This window comes from Apteryx mantelli, chromosome 1 (genome assembly GCF_036417845.1).
Source record: "Apteryx mantelli isolate bAptMan1 chromosome 1, bAptMan1.hap1, whole genome shotgun sequence".
Classification (NCBI taxonomy): Eukaryota; Metazoa; Chordata; class Aves; order Apterygiformes; family Apterygidae; genus Apteryx; species Apteryx mantelli.
Genome location: NC_089978.1, coordinates 134,513,150 through 134,536,969, shown reverse-complemented (window position 1 = coordinate 134,536,969; position 23,820 = coordinate 134,513,150). Strand labels below are relative to the sequence as shown.

The 23,820-nt window shown below is 36.7% G+C and overlaps 1 protein-coding gene across 8 annotated transcripts in view; it reads left to right on the top strand.

Moving 5' to 3' along the window:
- The window catches only part of KPNA1 (karyopherin subunit alpha 1), a 56,341-nt gene that overhangs the window by 9,040 nt on the left and 23,481 nt on the right, over nucleotides 1-23,820 (top strand). For 6 of the 8 annotated variants that reach the window (XM_067302648.1, XM_067302611.1, XM_067302621.1 and 3 more), the window contains 8 exons: nucleotides 3,699-3,832; nucleotides 6,355-6,462; nucleotides 8,378-8,477; nucleotides 9,034-9,128; nucleotides 12,836-12,967; nucleotides 19,633-19,721; nucleotides 21,457-21,556; nucleotides 22,127-22,290. In XM_067302648.1, coding sequence (XP_067158749.1) covers nucleotides 3,704-3,832; nucleotides 6,355-6,462; nucleotides 8,378-8,477; nucleotides 9,034-9,128; nucleotides 12,836-12,967; nucleotides 19,633-19,721; nucleotides 21,457-21,556; nucleotides 22,127-22,290 — 917 coding nt within the window. In that variant the 5' untranslated portion in view covers nucleotides 3,699-3,703. Of the gene's footprint in view, nucleotides 1-3,698; nucleotides 3,833-5,556; nucleotides 5,645-6,354; nucleotides 6,463-6,526; nucleotides 6,653-8,377; nucleotides 8,478-9,033; nucleotides 9,129-12,835; nucleotides 12,968-19,632; nucleotides 19,722-21,456; nucleotides 21,557-22,126; nucleotides 22,291-23,820 lie in introns of those variants that run through there. The other 2 variants (XM_067302655.1, XM_067302665.1) reach the window with 2 other exon arrangements.

Genomic DNA, 23,820 nt, shown 5'->3' with positions numbered 1-23,820 from the left:
CCACCACAGATTTTTGCCATAAGTAGCATTAATTTTGATAGTGCAAAAAAGATCTAGGGCTTGGTATTTGCTCTGAAAAAATTATTCTGGGTGAATTCAAAGTGACTGTTACCAGTTAAGCCACAATAAAGCTGCTTAAGACAAGTGGAAGGGCCAGTTTGAAGTTGTTATGCCCCTTTGATTTTGTCTTAGGGGAAAGACTACATCCTGAAAAGTGGAAAGGAAGATTTATAGAAAGCAATTATGGATGACCGAATCAACTAACTTAGGACTATTTCATTCCCAGTGATAAAGAAATAATTTGTGTCATCACACTGAATAGCTGTAGTGGTGCTATCAGTAGATGTGGGCTAGATAAAATCCTGGGTGTGGTCATAGAATTTCTTACTAGTAGTCAGAGAAAAAGTAAAAGAACGGTGCTATTTTAGATTTGATTTTAGCAGGTACTGAGGATATTATAAAAGCTGCTTTTATAAAAAATAACTTTGGATTGCACAGTTTAGATAGGAATATATATAAAATGGATATGTGTTAGGATTTTGTTTATTTACTTCTAGTGAGAGACTATTATGAAATAAATTCTTGAAGTCATTACTAGTGGAATTCGTTAATTTCTTGAATAAGGAAGGAAGCTTAATTTTTCCACCTTTAATAGAAGAAACTTCATCTCTCCAGGCATTTGGTGGTAGGAGTTTGTAGGAAGGCTTTACTCCCAGGTAAAACACATTACACTATCTCAAGAGGTTTTTATGTGTGCAGACTGCTCAGAAAATAGAAGAGAGGGTTAGTCAGCAGAGTGAGCTGTCTTGAAAGTCAGAAATAAGCATGCCAAAAGTTGCAGCTAAAGCTTGTAAAGGGTCTGACACCAAATAAAGATAATTAAGTTATAAAAATAAAGAGAATGAGAAAGTGTGGAGCAAATATGGAGAGGGTTTAAGGTAAAGTTACAGAATCCAAATAAGAAATTAATAAATACTGTGCTTATATTTTCAATAGAGGTGGTGATATGAAACACAGCAGGAGGGGGCTAATAGAGCTAGAAGATGAAAATGAAAATTATTACTTTAAAGACAGAAGCAAAACTGAAAGAAATTAATACACTTAAGTTGTGAGATGAGGGAAACTGGATAAATGAGTACAATAAGGAAGAATATGCTAGGGAAACTTGCTGCTGATGAAGTTGCATGGTGTCACTGACAATTAGGAACATTGGAACACCATACTGGAAGGGTCACAGAATAGAAATGATGTGAAAATAATAAAAAATGTAGATGTTCACTGTCAAAAATTTCTTTAAGCTGAAAAATTTCAGGGATTGAAAGTACAGATTTAAAATGACCAGATTTTAAAATGAGCTATCAAAGTTCTGAAATTCTAAACAAAGACAAATGTTATCCTGCGAGTTTGAGAAAAGATGTTTCAGGTAAAAATGAAGAATTTTTAATAATGTCACCTGAGACCTTGAGATCTTATCTGAAGTATTATGTATGTCTGTGGTTATTCATGTTCAAGGGTAGATTGAGCAGATGCAAAGAAGAGCTGCTAGTGTGATCAAAAGCATGGAAAGCATATTTAACTAGAAAAGACTAGAAAAGCTTGACTTTTTCTAGGCCAAATTAAAGGTGAGAGAAGGAAAAAACTTTTGTTGAGGAGCTTGGAGGGAAGTAACAGAGGAGTGGGGGAGGAGAGCTGTTTCAAAGACTTTTCTGGCAAAAGAACAAATAGATAAATCTTGCTACCAAATAAATTTAGGGAAGAAGATTTAAGTTCCTCAGTGAACGTCATATCACTTGTTAGTGTGGTCATGTGAGTTCACTGCGGAGGTGGACATGACTGAGAAGAGCAGGAGTGTGAGCTGGAAAATACATGTTTGCTTGAGGTGCACGAAGATAGATGATGGGAGATATCAAGAATCCCTTAAAAATATTAAGCTAATACCTTCTATTTGCACAGTTGACAAAATGACTACCATTTAATAGCAGTTGTATACAACTGCTGAGCGACCTGATATACTTCATTTGCCTGATTTAAAGAAAGTTTATGAAAAAAACTATTTTCTTTTTAGACATACCCTTTTAGCTCATGGTTATCCATCTGGTGTTTGAGTTCATTTTCTTAACTCTAAAATATATTTAGTATTTATTTCAGAACATTTTAGAAATAGAAGAAATTCCATAAGCAGTCTGAGTATTTGTTAGGCTCAGCTTCTTTTTATGGATAAAATCCAGGGCTTCTCCAAATATTTCTTCCTTTTAATATACAGGTAATAGTCATTTATAAACTAAAATGGGGGGAGAATGTTATTTCCAAGCATATTGCAAGAAATATGAAAATTTAAAGCTCAGACTCCTAAATACATGAAGAACATAATTTTTAGGTTGTTAAGAATTATGTAGGAAACTTCTGGAGTTTCCAGAGGATCTTTTTGTAGAACCTTTATTAAAAAAAACCTTTAAAAAGGCTCTTTAGGAAGAGCCTTTAGAGCATGATTAGGCTGCTAAATTACTTATCTGTATGTTCACGTTTTTGTGCTGCATTCAGTGCAATGTGTGACTGATTGACCTTGAATACAGTAGTTTTGTGACCCTTAACAGTTTTAAACCATGTTCTGGTGGCCAAGTTTTAACTTGAAGTGAAGCCTGAAATATGACTTCTGCGAAAGTGTAGTCTGATCGTCAGAATTTCTATATGTGGATGTCAGGTATCAGCAACTTAAAAAGAGGTTCTAATGAGAAGCACATTTCCGTATCCTCTTTTTTTAATCTCTTAAAACTCTTTGTGCTAATTCAAAGAAGAGGTCAGAGTAGACTTGATTACATTTGGTGTGCTTTGAGATGAAAATCCTAGCTGTTTAGAGTCTGTATACATTTGTGTTGCTCCATTTTAAAGTAAAAAGTGCACAGGGGTCATTTGTCACCTGGTGATTCTGTGCTTATAGAATTTGATGTAGGTAGCATATTTAATACAAGAAGTTAGGATGTTTGCAAGAAGCTTTTAAAAGCCCTGTGGAGTAGTTTTATATATAGCGTAGTCTGCTAAATTTTGTATTATAGAGCTGCAGATATTGGTAATATATTAACAATTCTGCATCTGTATGAAGATGCATGGTAATAGTGAGTCATTTTAGAATTCTGTTCCCAACCTTTTTTGCAAATTAAAGGGAGATGTAGGGATAGAAGCGGTGCAGGGCGGAGCACTGAAGGTAGAGACCTGATCTGCAGTCCATCACGGGGAGTAAGCTAAAATGAACTAAAGACTAAGAATGAACTAAAATGAACTAAGACCAGTTCACTTCTGAGTGAAGACAGGAGAGTTTAGTTAGTTTGTTTAACTTCCCACATGGAAAAGTATTAAGATTTATTAGTGTAGCTTTCTTCTTAGCCCAGACTGTGTCCTCTACCGTGTACATCTCAGTTCTTTCTTAAAAAATGTATCATTTATTCATGCCTTGCGGCCTCGAAGAATAAAATATACGTTTGCTGTTCTGACATAAAAAGCTGGCTCTCTGAAGTGGCAGTTCAACTCTGTGAAGTTTTACTTTATACCTTCTAAGTTGCTAGAAGTTAGGTGATAGGATATAGAGAGGCAGTGACCGGAGGTGCACGTCTACCAGGGATTAAGAGATACAGACAGAACAAAACGATATGTTGCTGCGTAATTGTATTTTGACGTGTTCCCTTTTTAATTGCATTGTAAAGGAATCATGACAACCTCAGGAAAAGAGAACTTCCGCCTGAAGAGCTACAAGAACAAATCTCTAAACCCTGACGAAATGCGTCGCAGGCGGGAGGAAGAGGGTCTTCAGCTGCGGAAGCAAAAGAGAGAGGAGCAGGTACTGTACTACAGCTGTGATAACTGTAACTAGTCCTGAAATGAATTTCATCTTGCAAAAATATGTCCCTAGCTCTTTTTTGTCTCTCCGAAGCCACTTCTTTCTTGTTCCTACCCTGCCAGATTCATGCACAGTCAGAAATAGAAGTCACTTGCAGTCTTTACTACCTAATCTGCGGGTAGTACAAAACTTAGTGAGCTCATTCTCAAGTGTAAGATCAGCTGGAGCAGCTCAGCAATGAAGGTAATTTGAACTAAATTGGCTAACCTTACACTGAAGGTGATTGAGGAATTTCTGTTCCATTTTGCTAGCTGAGTTGTGGTGGCTCTAATCTCTTTTTAGAGAGTAGTAAGCTAAGGTGAAATGGCAGGAAACATTGCAGCTAGAATAGGAGAAGGAGAAGGTCTGACCATGTCCTTATAGATTGTAGGAAAGATTTCCTTGAGGGAAGAAATAGATCATTGATCTGATTATTCTCAGTTTTCTTTCTCAGAGTTCCAGTTCATTTATGAATTTATGGAAGTTCATGCTCTGTCCATACCCATAAGGCAATACCTTGAGTAGTGGATTTAGTATATGTTGTACAGCATGATGATTGAGAAAAACTCTTGGAAACAAAGCTTCCCTTACTGTTCGTGTCTTGTTAGTAGTTAATACTTCAAATTCCAAAATGGCAGGTGCCAGAGTTAAATGGAGAAATAGCAGCAGTGACAAGAGGTGATGAAAACCATCTTTCAATTAAAAAGAGGTAGCTCTGAGAAGTTGTTCCATTTGTTCTTAGTTGTGTTCATTGGAAACCTTAAGAGGTTGGTTCAGATCCAAGTAAAGTTATAATGAGGCCTTTTTCACTCATATTCTGGTTTCTGGATTTCGAACAAAGATAGTAGGGTTTGGGGTTTAGAATGGTAGGTTAAATCTTCAGTATATTTTAATATCCTTTTTACAGTGTCAATACCAGATGCTTTCAAGGAAAGTCTGTAGTCCGTGGAGAGTTCTGAGAATGGATTACAGTATTTCTTGCTGATTTTGATCAGGAACAGCAGGCAGCATTTTCAGGTCACTGATACCACAGAACAACATCACTGATGTTATCTGTAAAGCTGCTATTAAATTAGAAAAATGATAGGTCATTTTAGAAATCCGTCTTATCTTTGCATCTGACCTCCTCAGGACCAGATTACTGCAAGTTGACTAAATAAAGTAGGTAATACTACTTCCTTTTCTTAAGGAAAACTGTTAATCCTATCTGGACTAACAATGGAACAGAAGCTGCAAGCAAAGTATTTCCTTTTGCTCTTTTACCACTGCAGCCATTTCAGACTGAACATGCCTGCAGGTACTTCTCTTTTATGTATTTGGCACATAGGTCGTGGGGGTGGTCACTGGTTGACTCAATGGTTGACTCTGGTTGACTGCCATCAAGAATGCCAGGTTTGCCATTACAGCTGCTAGTTAGAACCTTGTTTTAGATAATCATGTGAAGAAATTTTACTCTTTGACTTGTTTTCATTTGCATTTGCAGTTTCGTGTTCTGATTCTTTTATTTTCATATATACTTCATTTTGTTGTCTTATTGTTTTTGCCTTTTCAGCCTCTGCAGGGGAAGACTTTCAACCTTTTATGGAAGTGTGCTTAAACTACCCCGTTAAAAAGGAAGAGAACAAAAGCACACACACAAAATCAGAAAGTGACCCCAAGCCTCCATATTTTCACATAATCTGAAAACCTATAAATTTTGGCTTAAGATTGTGCCCAAGTACAATGTTTATGAAGTTTGGGTTGGCACATCACACAATGGCCTCCTAGTAACAGGTCTCTGTCTTGTCTGTCCACTGTAGTGGTGCAAATCCGACATGTCTCAATGCTGGAGCTTTGTTTTCTGAACTCATCAGGGAACAGTTTGAGCAGCACCCCCAAACCCACCTTGTCATTGCTAATGTTTCTTCCAGTGAGAGAGCTGGGTTAAAGGGGGAAGAGTAGCAGCTGTGGTGTCTCTAGCTCTCCCCATGATATCTCAAACTGACCATCTCCTTTGCTTGATTAGCAACCAAATTCTCCTCATCCCAATATCATTTCCGCAGTCCAGTCCCAAGTGATCATCCTCTAAAGCCCTCTCTTCCCCACAGTAGCTCAGTTACCCAAGTCGCAGCAACTGTTCCACAGAAATCTGTTATACACAGCAATTTTTCAGGTTTTTGAATCCCAGCATCCTCTCCCAGTCTTTGGTAAGAGGACAAGAAAGCAATCATCTAGAAGCTGGAAGTAGCAGGTAGATGGAGGAGGACAGTGAAGAAGAAAAGGGAATATCAGTGAGGATTTTTCAGAAATTTTGGGAACCAGTATTCTATTCTGTTGTGTCCATTGACTTGATTTATGAGTCCAACAGAGACCCGGTGCCAGCATACTTGCCTCCTTTAGATGATACTATATGTCATTTTTATTGCAGCCTAATATGACATGTTGTGTACATATTGACTGTCAGTTTGGTACTGCTTTTATTAAATATTTTTTCCTCTCTCTAGTTGTTTAAACGCCGAAATGTTGCAACAGCTGAGGAAGAAGCAGAGGAGGAAGTAATGTCAGATGGTGGCTTCCATGAGGCTCAGATGAACAATATGGAGATGACTTCTGTAAGTGTTGAGAAAGGAATATGGGATTTGTTGAAACGGAGCACACAGTTTATGCAGTGGCTTAAGAGGAACGGCATTCCAGAAGAATGTGGAAAAAGACATTCAAAGAGCTTATGGACAGCTCTTAAATACCTGTATCAGCAATAGTGACCTGGAACAGATTACATGAGAGAGAAATGTTAGGAACAGAGTGAGTGGTTGCTCAGTGTGTATACTTTCAAGAAAATTAAGTTAAAATATCATTGTTACAATCACCCTGATTACTACTTGTTCTTGATGTTGACTGTCCTAGGTAATTTTATCAACTGTTGCCCAGAGCTGGTTGCTTGGTTTTTGTTTTTTTTTTTAATCTGAAATTCATAGCACTTGAAACATGAAAATGCAGAGCGTGCAATGTGTTTTTGCAATTTACAAAGTAAAAAGGGATGGAAATCTGTGTTAGGAAACTTTCAAATGGCACAATTTTAAAGTAGGGTTTTGAAAACATAGCTAGATCTGCTTAGCTATCTGCATGTGTCCTTGAACTCTGTTCCAACCTGGAACTTTACCCTACAGAAAAGCCTTATCTTAGTAGAAATTAGGCTTTTCTGCTTTTTCCCATTTCTTTACCGCAGTCTTCTCCCTGGAAAGAAAAATGGTAGGGGTTTCAAGCTGTAAGAGAGGATGAAGAAAAATGCAGTCCTCACTGAGTCCTAAAGACTGTCTGTTAATCTTCACTCTTGCATCTATATTCAGAATATCCAAATTATGTTTTAATAGAAATGAGGCTGGTTTTAGTTTTGTCTGTTGTTAGACCAGCCTTGAAAATTACTGAGAGACAGAAATGCCTATAAACAATGTGGTAGATCCCTGATGGAACATACTGTTTTACTCTTCAAACTTGTCTTTAAACATCAGACAAGTCATAAATACCAGCTTGTGTGAAAGAGTTGGTGGTAAAAAAGTAAGGAAGGGAGCCTATGTAATTGGGATAGGTACTACCATTACACACACTACTATTTTAAATGCTATTAATTTCAGGGTCTTAACAGTTGGAACTGAAAGATTTAAGAAGTATTGCATTTTTTGGTTCCCTTATAGCTGCAAACTGCCTCCTGTGACAAAATCTAGACTCTTTGTGTTCTGTCACTGGGATCACAAATACAGACTAAGATTAAGTATTTTCACCGCTGTCATCTAACTCTCTCTTGGATTTGGATCAGAAAATCATGTAATGAAAGAAAAATATCCAGCTAACCCTGTGTTTCTCTTTCCACGGATTTACATGTGATGAACAAAGTGTCATGTTTTACCTGGCATAAGAAAGGCCACTGATTTAGCTTAACTGTATTGGTGGAAATACCATCAGTATTGTGGAAAGCTTAATACTCTGATATGTTTGATTGTGATGTCTGTCATGAGGTTTATCAGACCTTCTAAAAATGAGAGTTCCTGTACATTTTGGTGTAAGAGAATAACTCAAAATGTACATATTGCAAAAATCTAAACAATAGCATAATCAGAAATGTTCTTGCATAACAGCAATTGCTATTTCAATTTAACCTTTTGTTAAAACTGACATTTATATAGTTGTTTTGGGGGAGGGGGAAGGAAAAAAGGGGAGAGAATACCTGTGAGATTCTGAAGAGCAATTGTTAATTTTTGTGGAATAGCTTAAGTAAAATTTGAATTTTGGCTTCCAGAGAAGAAAGACTCCATGTAACAATGCATTCTGCTTATATGTGTTCCCTTATATGATGATTATTTTATGGCGATCATTATTGTCCAGACTGGTTCTTATTTAGGTTTTTACTCAATAAGAGGTAAACCTTATATCATAATTTAGCAAATATTGTAACCTTTTCCCATTAATCCAAGATTTTCTTGTCCTTCTCCCCCTCTCTCTCTTTCTCTCTCTTGCCTACACAAATCCTAGAGTGCTGTCATCACCTCTGATATGATTGAGATGATTTTCTCCAATAGCCCAGAACAGCAGCTTTCAGCCACCCAGAAATTTCGAAAGCTTCTCTCCAAAGGTAAGTGCTGAAACTACTTGGAGAAAAATGTAGAAGGGCCCCTGGCTTATGCTTTGACTTTAACAGGAATAAAGATCGTGGTTCATACAGAAATTGCTGGATGAAGTTCTGCTTCTCGGTTCTGTAAAATGTCAGCTAGGTGTTGGTCTGGAAAACTATAAAATTAAGTGATGTGGATGTTATCTCTGCTCTGTAATGCAAGTTTGAGTGTTGTAGTCAACATTTCTAGGGTTCAAATGTACTGCTTTCAGCTCTGCACTTGTGTGCCAGAGTGACTCTGCAGAAGCACTGCTTCGAAATTGGTCTGCTTGATTAATGAGTGTGTTAGTGTTTTGAATCATGTCATCTCGTTAACCTGAAACTCAAGCTGGAGTATTCTTTTGATGATGGATATGAATCCATTGCCTTTTAGTATAGGTAAAGCAGTATTTCAGTAAAAGAACACACTCTCAGAAAGGAGAAGTCAGCATATTCTTGGATATTATTGTGGTGCAGTAATTTGGAAATTCCCTATGAAGAATTTAATGTATCTAACTTTGTGTTTTATTTTAAATAGAACCAAATCCCCCAATAGATGAAGTCATAAGCACACCAGGGGTTGTGGCCAGGTTTGTGGAGTTCCTCAAACGAAAAGAAAACTGTACATTACAGGTATACAAATGTAAATCTATTTATCTTTCTATATTATGAAGAAATTTGGTGATGCAAATTAGGTAGAAAATATCAGTTTCATCAGATTAGATGTACTCTCTGTTTTTCGTATTGAGGATAACAAAGCTATTTTATTTTCAGGCTTTCTAGCAATTCCATTTCTAGGCCTCTGATGGGAACAGGAGAGAGAATGCTGAGTTTTATTGAGTGATATTGTGTGATGTGATAAAGATGGAGTCTTTAAACTGAATTTCTCATGTGACAAAAACAGAGTTTGAAGTGTGGGCCTCAAAAGATGAAAGGTGTTAAACTAAACTGTACTGTTTGTCTTTTTTAAACTAATGGAAGACAGTTTTAAGTCTTTAGAATTATGACAAATTAAAAATTTAAAGTCTAAAAAGTTTAGAATTGCAACTTAGATAACATCGATAATGATAAAGGTGGAAACCATGAAGCTTTTTTGCTTTCTTTTGAAAAGCTTCATTGCATTTGCTACAACGGTGGTTAATTTGTTTTATTTTTGACTTACTTCTTGGGACTTCGTCTGATTTCTAGCTACTGTTTTTTCTGGTCAGTATTTTTTTTTTCTGGGCTAGTAGAAAATGCTGAATTGGAAGGAAATTAATCTTGTAATAAAAGAAAAAATGTCAACAGCTGACAACTATTTTAGTACAATATATTATGTTAGAATCAATGCTCTGTCAAAATGCATAAGGCAAAGAATTTGTTAGTGCCTTGTGAAGTCCAAATTTTGGTGGGTGGATGTATGCAATTTTTTTTTTCTTGTATAGTAGAGAAAATGTATCATTTATAGGAATTAGTTTTCAACTTGAGACCAGCAGAGTTCCAAAGGTCTGTAAGCCGCTATTGAGGAACTTATGGAGTGTAACTAAGAAGAGGAGCACGTATCAGATTTAAGCCTGCTTTTTTGTTTGCAACTCCAATGGAAAGTTAAGCTATCTGTTTATCAGAAAAGTTGAATTCCTTTTTTATTCACTGGACCTCTAGTATGGAAGCCCTAAGACAGAAAGATAGAGGGCAACAATGAAGCTGGTAATGTTTGAAGGATATATTTGAATAATATATTTGAATAGGAAGGAAAAAGAAGAATGGCATCTACATCAAATGTAGATACATTTGCAGTTAAAAAAAAAAAGTTTAAATGCAATCATAGGTTGAATCGAATTCTCATGGCTTTACTGGTATGTGCTATGTTAATTTTTACATGAAAAGAAGAAATAGTCTAAGTTGAAATTTATAAGCTTGTCCTAAATAGTTTGTAAGGAAGCAGTGAAAATATAAACCAGGGTACATTGTTCTTGATAGTCCATTCCAACTTGTTAATTTTCTTTACTAGGGTATCTTGCCCTTGATAGTCCATTCTAACTAGTTAACTTTCACTAGTTAACAAATGTGTCCCTGCTCGGCAGTTCAGGGTCTGCAGGTAGGTTTAGGTTTTTGCTGTGATCAGAGTTAGGAAGCTTCTCTTAGCCTCACCTTAACTTTTTTTTTTTTTTTGGGGGGGTGGGGGGGGGGTTGGTCCTTGTTTCCAAGAGTGTTTTTACCACAAGCACACAGACTTTGGGCTATCCATTCTGGGTATTCCTGACTCTACTCTGGTTGCAGAAGGAAGGGATTTTCAACTCATTTTGGAGACACCACAGATTTTTCTCTTTCCATACTGCAACTACTTGTATGATGAATTGAATGTGGAAACTCTTCTGTGTTAGTGACAATGAAACTTAATATGACTTTATGCTCCAGATTTCTTCTGTATTGTTGATGGAATACCTAGTAAAAACTGGACTTTTAGCTAACGAACTGTTCTGTAACTTTTTCATCTGAAATGTTAAATGGTGCTCACACAAGGGCATCATCTTATTTCCTGTAAGTCTAGTTAGACATTGGGAAGAGCTCAGTTTAATGGAACTTCTTCAGCAAAAAGGTAGAGAGGTCTCATGATTAGCTCGTATCAGAACTGATTTCATAAAAGGTTGAAATAAAGTGCGGATCTGAACAAGGGAAAGTACCCAGGCTATTTGATCTTAATTTTAATTAATCTATGTATATGTAGTGTTTTTTCTCCATTATGGGTATATGACTGGAGAGAGTGTGAGAGTCTCTGTGTTCTGAATAGTTCACTGTGCTGGCACCCATTGGAAACTAAAGGGCAAGTTCTAAAATACAAGAAAGACACCTCTGTGATTGGAGGATGGCTAGTAAACCTGTTACGCTGTACCAGAAAACTAGGTACTAATTTCAGAGAAAGTAAAATTACAGGGTGGTAAGTACATTTTGTGTTGGTCTTAACCCCTGCCTTTGAACTTTTTGCTTCTAGTTCATTAAAGATAAGTTTTGCAATTTGGCATTGTGTGTTTTTGCTTTATTGCAGCCCATACTTTGTCTTGTATTAAAACAATGCATTTTGGAATCCTTTATTCCAATCACGTCCTACTGCAAGATGATTTTTCTTTTAGTTCTGTCAGGAAGGCAGAATTAGTTGCATTTTTAAAATTGAAGTCTTAATCATTAATAGTACTTAAAAAATACATGACTTGCAAGCCTACACTTAATTGTTTAGTTTTTCTTTCAGGCCCATAGGATTCTGTGCATCTCCTTAATGGAAGTTGTTTTTATCATTAAATCCTAAATATAATCCCTTGCTGCTCCTCAGATTAGCAGCTAGTTTGGAAAGTATATCAGGTTTTCACTGGAATACTGCTGGATCAATATTAGTTTATTAAAAATCATTAGTAATGTCAAAAGTTAATGACATGCAGTTTTCCATTTTTACTGCTTGTTGGTTTTGCCTTTTCATTCACCTTTAACAGTCTTTTTTTGTTCTCTAGCTTCTGGATGTTTGCTTCTTATATTTGTTAGTGTAATGTAACAATTTTTGGACTCAGAAGCATGCAGAAATCTACCAAATTGGGGAGTTCTGTATCAGTTAGTGTTAAAATTTGTAGTTCAGCTTAAATTGTTAATGCTTAAGCAACTTGAGATAAAAAAAAAAAAATACAAAAACAGTTAAAAGATGAAAGTGTTAAGTCAGGATCTCAAGTTAGCTTAAACAGTCTTGAATAAAAACATGATGCATGAATAAATCTTGGCAGCAATTCTAATCACCAGAGTTAGAAAGGAATACTTTGCTGCAGTTGCAGAGTTCTACCAGATTGTGATCATAAAGTTTTGGGGGAAATCTTCATTCTCATTTTTTCAAATGGCATTTATGTATTTATTTTTTTATATCCATCAAGTTTTATCAAACAACCTTGAAAGTCTCCTTTGGTTCTCAGTCCATCTTCAGGAATATCATTGCTGACTTAGTGAATGCAGGTATCAAAAGTCTTGTGAAAGGACTCCTTTTTTTGTGTGTGTGTGTGTGTGTGTGTGTAGCCAATGAGGAAAGGCAGTGGAATAGACTGGAAATAATAAAATTGCTCAGCAAAAAAATAAGATTTGAAAAGCCATAGCAAATCTGATTTTGTTCGTGTAGGGTATTTATGCAGATTTTGATTTCATGTGATACTGATAATTCTAATTGTACATTTCTGACTCTTAGTTTGCAAATTTGTCTGAGATAATTAGGTATATCAAGCTTCCCCTCCACCAATTCTTTCTGATTTTAAAAGACATTTAGTTTTCCCTCAATTTTACTATAGCACAGAATATTTCCAATAAACTTTCTTCTGTATTTTCTTTTCCAGTTTGAAGCTGCTTGGGTGCTGACAAACATTGCCTCGGGAAATTCCCTTCAGACTCGAATAGTGATCCAAGCGGGAGCTGTCCCCATCTTCATAGAGCTGCTCAGTTCAGAGTTTGAAGATGTACAGGAACAGGTAAAGATTAAGAATAGTGTTGGTTTTGGTTCTTTACAGAAAGGAAGAAGACCTTTCTGTAAGAAAGTCCTGTGCCTTTAGAGGGAATATAGTGTTTGGCAGTTTTGCACAATTGTTTCCTACCTAATATATGTTAAGATGTCTGAGCAAGTATTGCAGTGTTAATTTTCTTTTTTCTGGAAATGATATATTTAACCACTGCCAATGGAGTAATGTATTTCAGCCTGTAAAGGGTTAAAATTGTTCTGCTTAATGAGGAATTCGAAAAGACTTGTTTAAAAAATGACTTTAGAAAATGAAAGTTCTTACGTGTTTCCCCTGAAGATAAAGTATGAGTGTGTTATACTTTGCTGTCTAAAATTGGAGGAAAGGAGGCAAAAGCATAATCAAGCTTTCTATATGTCTGCAGGATGTTGCAGAAAACATCTTGAAACGTCATGGCTAAAGTGAAAGAATAAAGGTCTGATCTTTGTCTGTAAATGCCACTTTGGTACCTTCCTTACTAATTAGATTAATTAAGGCACAAAGGGACCACAGTGCAAAGCAAAAAGCAAACATTTGACTTGGTAGTTTCTTCATGAGATACCTAAGTTGTGTTTGTGCTAGATAGAAAGGTATCTAATCTTGCTTTGAAGATTTCAGGTGATGAAATATTGATCATGTTGGCACACAGATTTTCAGTAATTCATAATCCTAACTTGAAAATAATGTACCTTCACTGTGCCAATTTGAGTAGTTTTAGGTTTCAGGCATGGCTTTTGTTTCATTAGCTACTCAGCAAGCTCTCTGTCTTTTCCTATGCTTACTTATAGTTCATGGTGTAAGTTTTTCCTGATCAAATGAAATTAAACTCTGAATTCTCATTGTAAAGGTATTTCTTGTCCTCTTTTTTTTGGTGACCCTTTTCTGAACGTTGCTCTGTTTTTAATATATTTTTGTGGCAATGAAGTCATAAGCACTGGATATTCCAGTAACATCTCTCAGACATGCTGTCTGCAGAGGTAATACCTCATTTTCATTTCTACTTGTTACTTCCCTACATAAATATCCAAGATGTGTATGAGGACTCTTTGCCACAGAAGCAATCTGTGAGCTCGGGTTAAGCTGATTATCCAATATGATCCATTGCACTTTTCAGAGTCACAGACTTCCAGGATTCAGTTCTCCATCCTGTAAGTGTGACCTCTATTCTCTTTTCCTAGATGTCTGACTTTGTGTTGGGCTGTATTGAGATGCATGATCGGAAGAGTCCAGCCCGTAAGCCGTTTGGATCGCTTTGTATAATTTGCCTTTCTCAATTTGCCTTTCTCTCTTATAGCTGGCTCAGAAAGTGCCACCTGTACTTAAGGTTGCCTAACATTTTCCACATGAAAGACACTGTTTTTTTCAGTTGCTCATAGCTTTCTAGTTCCTCAGTTCTCTGAATCTTTCCATTTTCAGTGGCCTGCCTTGGGCTGAATTATTTTGGAAAGGGCTTTCTAAGAGAAATTGAATTCAGGTGCTCCAGAAAATTGTGTTAAAGGAAATAAGTATTTTTGTCCATACTTCAGAAAATGATATTAAAGGAAAACTATTTTTATCAATTTTTTTAGCTTTCTTTGAGGAAATTAGTCTCCTTTTGTTGTTGTAGAAACTAGAAATTCAGTATGGAGCTTGCCAAAATGGTAGACAGATGCCATCTTCTGCCTATGTGAAAATCCATCCAAACTTAGCTATATGATATAAAAAATGTTTTTTGGAGTTTATGCTTTTGGGGATTTGAATTTGGTGGCATTACTTTCCAAAATTCAATCATTGCTTGCCAAATGTTGTTCTGTAGAACGGCTGGGGCATTGAGTGTGGTAAGAGATACTCCATTCTTTGCTCTTAATGATCTTCCGTGCAAGGCCTAACTTGTTTTTCTCTTAGGCTGTTAATATTCCTGCTGATGTTCAGACAGCGTGTGGGAAGAGCCAGCCTGATTTAGAATGATTTGTGCAGCTTTAAGATGTGTGTGAATTAACAGAAGAGCTTAGGGGCCACAGTTAAGTAGTTTATCTCTGTCCCTCCTCCTCTGTCTCCTAATAAACTGCTGACATGTTAACATTTAGATTGTAGGCAGGCTGGCTGGGTTGTAACCACCAGAAAATATTTTCCTATGCAGTTCAGGTGTTGAATCCATGATCTCTGTTATTAACAAGTCTCTAACTGACAGCAACAAATTGCTGAATAGTAAGTGGTGCTTAAGAAGGAAGATGTACTACTGCAAAGTGTTATACACACCTTTCCATCATAGGTTTCTGTGCTGCAGGTATACAGGTTGCAGCCCTGCTGACAGCTGACTTTGGGGTTGCTGCAGGTCACCTTGAAGGAAGTTCTGTGTGTTGTTTTGTTTTTTGTTTTTTTTCCTGACAGCTTTAAAAAAACCAAACCCTTCATCTTAATATCTACTAAAAGAAAATGAAAAATGCAAAAGAGCACAAAGGTTTTGGCTCTTGTGCTTCTGCACTACAAGGTAGAATTAAGTACACGATGATAAAATACTTTTTCCAGAAGAGCCTCATCTCATTCAATACTTGTACAGATTGTTGCTGTAGTAACAAATCAGTGGGTAGTAAAGGAGGCTTTCATTTGTTGTGCTATGACCCTGTTTGTTAAAGTTGGAACACAGTATAGTGAGTGAAGAAGAAGAAGGAAGAGATTTTTACGATTAAGATAATTGCAGGTTTCCGAGATAAATATATCTACCACTTAGTGTCTGATGCTGAGCGTTTTGCTTATACCAGCTTTCAGTAAGTGCATACTAGTTCTGTGGGCTTTTTTGATTGCTCGATGTGAAATATTTGTGTTTCATTTTGTGGCTGTGGGCAACTCAGCATTTATGCAAGTGACTTCAGCAGTTAGATCTGTGTTTTGAGCAGATCAGGTTCTGGGCAACTCCAGCTGTATTTTCTAAATTGGATGATATTTGGCCATATTGGCCAAAATTTTCTCCCCTTTGTTTTCCAAATTCATAAGTGAGTTTTAATCTAATATATCACACTGTTTTTTCTGCGTATGCTAATTTGAATGTTGTGTGATACTAAGTCAGCTGTTTGATAGAAGTCTGCGTGATGGAATCTTTATAACTACGTTTATTAAACCACACATATGTTAATGAAATTATATCTTGTTTCTTTTTACAAGATCTGTTTTCCATTAAGCTATGCAAACTGACATCCAATTACCCTCCCATCCTTTAATTCTTCTATTTCATTCTTTGCATTGTGTATCACCCTTTCTGTGATATTCACTGTGACTGATGGTCAAACCAGTTGGCATCCATTTTTCCCGCCAAAGAAAATGAGTTATGACAGAAGCTACTGCTCCAGTATTTATGAAAAACTTCTGGGCTATGCTCCTCGCACGCGCTCTTTCTCTCTGTTTTTTGGTATACTTTATTTTTAGTCAGGTGCATAAGTCTGAACCTTCTTCCATTTGAGAAGAAAAGATTATATTTAGAGATTTAGAAACGCTAGACTGAAATGATTTCTTTTGAAGGACCCCATCAAAGCCCTTTGAAAATGTTTGTGGTTGATGTAGCTTCAGCAGTGTCTTTGCTGCAGTTCTACCCTGAGTGCCCTTTAAAACCCGCATGTCAACTTGGGTTCCCTTAACAAACATGGTGTTTCCTTCAAAACCAGGCAAGGCCTTATTGCTGCCAGTCTAAGACTCCTGAGACACCTCTCCCAAGGACAGGCGTTTGTCATTGTGCTCTGCAGCTGAAGGATAGCTGGTGGCAGGAAGATCCCCAGCTGCCCTGTTCTCCTTTGGGAAGGTTTGCATTTCCAGCTAAAACTACCAATTTGTTTTTCTTCAGTATGTTTCCCCTTCATACTAGTTGTATTGCTGTGCCTTTTGGTAACTGTTGTTTGTTTGTCACAGAGGTGACGTGCGAGTCTGGTATCTGAGTTCTTTTTGCTGGTTTATACATCAGAAGTCCTACTGACTAGGCCTTAGTCATCAAAATCAGGAAAAAACAGTTGGGGCACAAGTATGAGCTACTTTATCTGAGTGAATGAGATGCAAGTAAAGAGGAAGTCCCATCACCCCAGCCACTGAAAGAAAGGTTATTTTCTGTTTTGGGGCATAGTTGAAATCATCTCCTAAGAATCTGGATGTCTAGTATCTTTCCCTGTGTCCGCTAATCCAATTATATACGTATGCAAGCTAATTTTCACAGTCTTCATCCCAACATTAGATCCATTTCTCAGGTTAACAGCCAAAGGTGGAAAAAACATTGATTTGTATTTCATAATGTTTCTTCTCCACTGAGAGGCACAGACTCTGTGCTGTTGATGGTTGGTTTAGCACTTGGTTTAAATATCCCAAGACCTAACAAAATAGATATGGCTGAGAACCTTCAGAATCCTGGGGATAATGGAAGATTGTCAGAAAGCATATGGATTATGCATAGAAGGTACCATATGGCTCAACAGTACTCTAGAAAACTGGCAATTTACTATAATTCACTATAAAAATTGTCTAGCCTTGAGAAGGGGGGAGAAAAAAAACAAAACACACTGGAGTTTAATAATGAGAAAAACAATTTGGAGACCTGCAACAATCCCTACTCCTGCATTTGGCAATAAATGCAAATCTATAGAGATGTACAAAAATGTATGATGTCAATTGACAAGGCAGCATTTGCATTTTCAGTTTACATACAACTTTGCTACCTAAGATCTTTGATTAAAAATACAGACTACAATTCTTAAAATTTTACCCTCTTTTCAGGTATGGATGTGGTTATTGGAAATCCAGTAAAAGTACTGACATTGAATTCTTTATTAATTAGATAAAATACCTCTGAAACTTACTGGAATTAAATATCCTTTTACCTCTACAACTGTTTGGAAAAGAAGATAAAAATATTTGGGATGTTTAAAATGAAGTCAAAATGTCTATTATGGCAAGCAAGCCATTGGCATCTTGAATACTGAACAGAAGACAGCAGTGGAAATCTTTGAACGTTATTCAGACAAGAAAACTAAAGACATGTCACTGTTTACATGTCATCTGGGGGAAGGACGAGGAAGCATTATGTTTGTAGCAGTGTCTGATGAGAAGAATTTAAATCAGTTTTGATTTATGTTCCTTGTTTATCTGAAGAGCTGAGATGATTCTTCAAGGAAGACTTTCCTTGTTAAACTAAGTTCTACGTATTTTTACTAAAGATATTTTAGTTTCTTTGCAGCTTGTGAAGAATTTCTTGCAAGGTCCTCTGTTATCAGGCCCTATGATATCAAGCAACTCAGCTAGACTGCTGCTTTCTTGCTCTTGATTTTGTAGGGCAGGGAAGAGATGCTATTTGACTTCTCTGGGCAGACTTTCTGATGTGAGGTGTGCTGTTGCAAAACCACTCTGCCATTCAGAGTCAGAATAGATGCTTGGATTAAGTGATTATCACTGTTGTCAACCCTAAAAATAGTTATTATTATACAGGCAGAAACAAAGACCACAGATAAGTGAAATACAGACTCTGGGAGTGTCCTAAAGTGCGTAAGGGTTTTCAAACAGCAAGGCTGTATCTTTGTACAAAGTTACCAGCAAAGGGAAGGCGTTCTGCTTTTGTCCATGATAAACAGGATTGCTTTTATCCTGAAGCCACATGCAATATTGGAAGTATTTCCAGTGGTTGTGTAGACTTTTTTACATACAGATACACTCTCTGTTTAGTATGGCACTTAGTCCTCTGCAAACTTAAAATAAATAGCGCATGTGAGCTTTGTGTGGAAAAAATATATCTGTAAATCACATGCAATTCATAAAACTGACATCTATACTTAGTATAGACTACTTCCTCTTTTTTTTTTTTCAGTTATAGCTCTGATACTAGTGAACAACAATATCAAAAAGACCGACCCAAATGCATAAATCAAAAACAGTGAAATTGTTTGTTCTTATCATATTACAGAAGATGGATTTCATGCTTCTTTGACTATCTTCTGGTATTTTAGCTCTTGTTTTTCAAAGTGAGGGGTTATTGTAACACCAGTGCCTGAGGGAGGAAATACGTGTCCTTGTATTTTGTCATGCATATGTCTAATAGGCAGCATTGGTTCTGTCTTGCATTGTGTTCTCTTAAAGAATATATGCCAGTGCCCATTTGAACTCTTTGAATATTGGTTTACCTTGCATTTAGATTCTGCTTTTCATCTTTCTTGATGAAACTACTGTCAGCATTCCTAATATGACTGTATTATAAACAATGCCTGTTTCTATGGCTTCTTAGGAAATACTAATATGGGGTGTTATGCACAAATTTTGGGGGGTGGATATGAGCTTGCTTGACCTGTGCTCTGAACCATCTGGACTTGCACCAGTTCTAAACCAGATGGCATGTAGCTGGAGGAGATAAGCTTGCCTCTCGTACTGTAGGCAGAGCAAGGTTATGTCTGCCTGCAGAGGTCTTTACAAACATACCTCCTGGCCATTTTTGATACTCCTTTTAGATCTGTGTAAATATTCCTGAACAATATAGTGAGCTTGACTATGTACATATAACTCTCAACCAGAATGTGTTCCCCTTTTGTATATTGTCTAGGACCTAACAGTGAGAGTAGAGTGTATCTCACTATAATACATATATTAAACTGGTTGCATTGTAGGAATAAAAGCAATCACTCTTGTCTTTTTCATTGCAGGCAGTATGGGCTCTTGGCAACATTGCTGGGGACAGCACTATGTGCAGGGACTATGTGTTGGACTGTAATATCCTGCCCCCTTTATTGCAGTAAGTCTGTTTTAATATGTTCTTCAGCATTTTGCTCGAGTGTCTGATAAGACTGAATCTAAAAGGCTACAGCTAATATAAGGCTATTAACAACTCAGTGTATGCAGTATGCAATGAGGTTAGGTATATAATTTTTGCTGCAATTTGTAAACTGGTGAAAGTTGCTGCTTGTAAATTGACTTAACTTGACTGGCACAGTTTGTTTCCCTTGAAAGACAATGACTATTTTTACTGGGGTCTAATGAGACTTTATATGGGGTCCCCTGAACTACTTTTCGGAGCTAAAATGGAGGAGTAGCTCAACCAGAGCCATTATATTCTACACGGTGGGTGAATGTCTGGGCCTTTTATAGAATTGTGGAATAATTTAGGTTGGGAGGGACCTCTGGAGGTCGTCTAGTCCAACCCTGTATTCAAAGCACGTGAGATCAGATTAAGTTGCTGAAGTACTTATCTGGTCAAACTTGAAACGTCAAGGGCAGAGATTCCATAACTATTCTGGGCAAGCTGTTCCAATATTTGACCACTGCACAGTGAAAAAGAATATTCTGATACCTAATCAGAATTTCCTGTGTTTTAACTTGTGTCGATGGCACTTGTCCTGTCACTGCACACCTTTGAGAAGTGTCTGGGTTCATCTTTTCTGTATCTTCCTGTTAAAGAGTTGTTGACAACAATTAAATCTCTCATCTTACATAGCCTTTTTTTAAGGCTGAACAAATCTAGGTTTTACCCTCTCCTTGTTTGTCACTTGCTCCAGCCCCCTAGCCATCTTTATGGTCCTCTGCTGGACTTGCTCCTCATTATTACTGCTGAAACAGTGACACCACCTCACAATATTGTGTCCAAGCTAGTATTACTCAGCCGCTGTCCTTTGCAAACTCCTTTTGCAGTGGTGAAGTTCTCCACTGCTCACCTAGTGCCATTGCTACAGTGAGGGAGGGATCTGAGAAAAAGAAACTTTTGACTTGTTACAGTTGTGGAAAAAGGAGATCCTGCCTTACTGCATTTCTCTTCGGCCAAAGAACACTGTGGCTTGTCATTTCTAAGCTGTCAGGAACATGCATTGTTTAGAGGCTTCACCCTGTGTTTGACTTAATTAACTAGCTGCATAGAAATTTTTGTCAGTGCTAGGACTGATATTTGGATACAGTGGTATCTGTGGACTATAATTGCAGTGAGATAAGTGACAGTCTTTAATGTTTGAAAAGCCCTAAGCCAGGTTATACATGTTTTTTGTTTTGTAAAGGAAAAGTTTTGTTTTCTTTCCCTAGTAAACTTGTATACAAAAGTGTAAGATTAAGAGTGAGGCTGACAGACTGAGACTTTGACACAAAAATGGCTATTCAGTGAAAAGAGTATTCTCCAAAACTACTGGCATCATTTCAAGAAGATCCTTCCATTTACAGTAATTTTGTCACAATTCCTGCACCTTTTGACTGTTAATATGCCATGTCAGTATCTAAGCAGTTAAATGCTTATACTTTTGGAGTGTGACCATTATTGTTCTTGTCAGGGTGCTGGTGTATATCTAGCATAAATGTTAGTATCCAGCCACTGAGGATGATTTTCCTTGGGATTTATTTTTATTGAAAAAAATTCTAGCATATTTTCACCTGGTGTCAATTAAAATGTGAGCCTGAGTTTACTTTAATGATTCATGCAGTTGATAAATGACCCTTCCAGATTGCCTTGCTTTAAATTAAAAAGCAAAGGTCATTTGCTTTGATTTTAGACTGCTTTCAAAACAGAATCGTCTCACTATGACCCGAAATGCTGTATGGGCCCTATCCAACCTCTGCAGAGGAAAGAATCCTCCTCCAGATTTTGCCAAGGTAAGACATGTTTGAAAGGCAATGCACTGGGTGGTGGTGGTATCCAACTAAGCAAGAAGAGGGGAGTGGTGAAGCTCAAACTAAACAGAAAATATTTCACTTTTCAGAATTTCTCTCTGAGCCAATATATGGGCTTCTTACAAAATGAAGTTTGTGAATACATTTACTCCTTTGGGCAGGCATTCACAACCACTGCTTTGAGAGTTTGATATTACTGCCTCCTAGCTATTTGCTATTATTCCTGTACTGGAGATGCCCATCCCACAGGAGAACAGAACTGTACTTTGGTTGCTTTAATGCAAAGTATGGCACATCTTAGCTGTTGCCAGATGTTGTACTATAGAAGCTGAAGAATTCCCATACGTGCTCTTCTGCTGACTTGCTCCTCTGTGTGTGTATAGCTACAGCCCTGCACGTAAGTGCTACCTAAGTGAAATTTTCTGAGTATTCCAGCCTGAGTTGCCAGTGTGGTGTTCTATATTGTCACATGCAGAATTAATTGATATGTTAATAGATTTTTCTGGCTCTTTCAATTGCACAATATATGTATCTCTTTTTAATGTCTCACAGGTTTCACCTTGTCTTAGTGTGCTTTCCTGGCTGCTCTTTGTCAATGATATAGATGTATTAGCTGATGCCTGCTGGGCTTTGTCCTATTTGTCTGATGGCCCCAATGATAAGATCCAGGCTGTGATTGATGCAGGAGTGTGCAGAAGACTTGTGGAATTGCTGATGTAAGAAACCCATTCTAAGCAAATGTATTATTCACTCTTTTCCTTAAAGTCAAGGTTCCTACAACAGAAAGCTTAGGTAGATTTATCCTGAAATTTAATAATTTCTAAAAAGCAAGATGTGAGGTTTTTTTAATTTTACCCGTTTCTAATCTTCTCTATTTGTCATGAGTAAGAGAAACATGTAACTTTTCTTGTACTAGTTTTGTTCTTTAAGAGATTTTTTTTCCCCCATATCTATTAGCCATATTTTTGTAAAATGGAAAAGAAATTATATATACTGAAATTTTCCTTGTCCTATTAAGGTCCATGTTATAATTACTATGTTACAATTAGCTACTAATGAAATTTCCAAATGATACCAAAGATACAAATTTAATGAATGGTAAAACTTATTAGAATTGACATCAGGGACATTAAATGCAAATAATTTCCTAAACCTCTATTGTAGAGGAGTGTTTCAGTGTAAGCCTGCTTTGGTCAGTAAAATCTGATATTGGATTAAAAAAGAGAATGTATTAACTAAGGTACCTTTTTATGAAGAAGTGTTTTCATTTCAGAAAAAAATTCCTTACTTCACCCTTCCTAAAGGTCTGTTTATTCCAATGTTAATATTAATAATGATGGTGGGGGGATGGATATGATGACAGAAGATGATGAAATGGCCATATGGAGACATGGTTAAGTTAAACACAACACTTCTGTCCATGTTCCTCTCGCTCACTCCCTGCATATTTGCCTGTTACATTCTTTAAGTAGGTTTTGTAGTTAAAGCTGATTATTATTTTTTCCCTCCCAAAGATGCCTATACTGTCTTATCAGTAATAGATGCTAAGTAAATTTGAAAAATTGGACCATAAGTTGATTGGGTAGTCTTAGTATTGTAGCTGTGTATGTTGAAGTTTTTCTAAGCACAAACTTTATTTCTATTAGTTGGAATTTTACAGTTTTAGTGAAGGTAATAAAGGGAAAATGAGAGTTTTTTGTTATGCTCTCCCAGAAACATTCTTTCTGAAACGAGATATTTAATGACAGACTGACAGTTTGTTTTAACTGGCATATTAGCTTTATGTATATAGAATCTACACCAAGGAACTTACGTTAACCCTCTTGCACTTAAGTGTCCTGCATTGTGGAAGGAATCCTTTGGGCTCAGAATGCTGCTGAGAGGGAGAAACTCATGTGAAATTTAGGAGAATCTTGATGGATTTGATATTTCCTGTTGGAAAAAAGCTCTTAATTTCAAACAAGCAACCCTAAGAATACAGTGCAAGATTTTTGACTGCTGTTGAGTTCCCAAGTCAACAAAGTGATTCTAAATGTTTAATTCTTGTAGAAGGCACTTTTTTTATACTTGTTGACTATTAAAATGAGGTACTTGGATCTTTTTTTAATCCCATATTTCATTTTTTTTCTTGCTGATGAATGATATCTAAGGTCCCAAATATTTAAAAGCCTTAGAAAGAGTTACTATTAGTATAAAATTAAAGGGTGTTTTGTGTTTGATTGTCAGAGTTGAGTCAGATTTAGCAG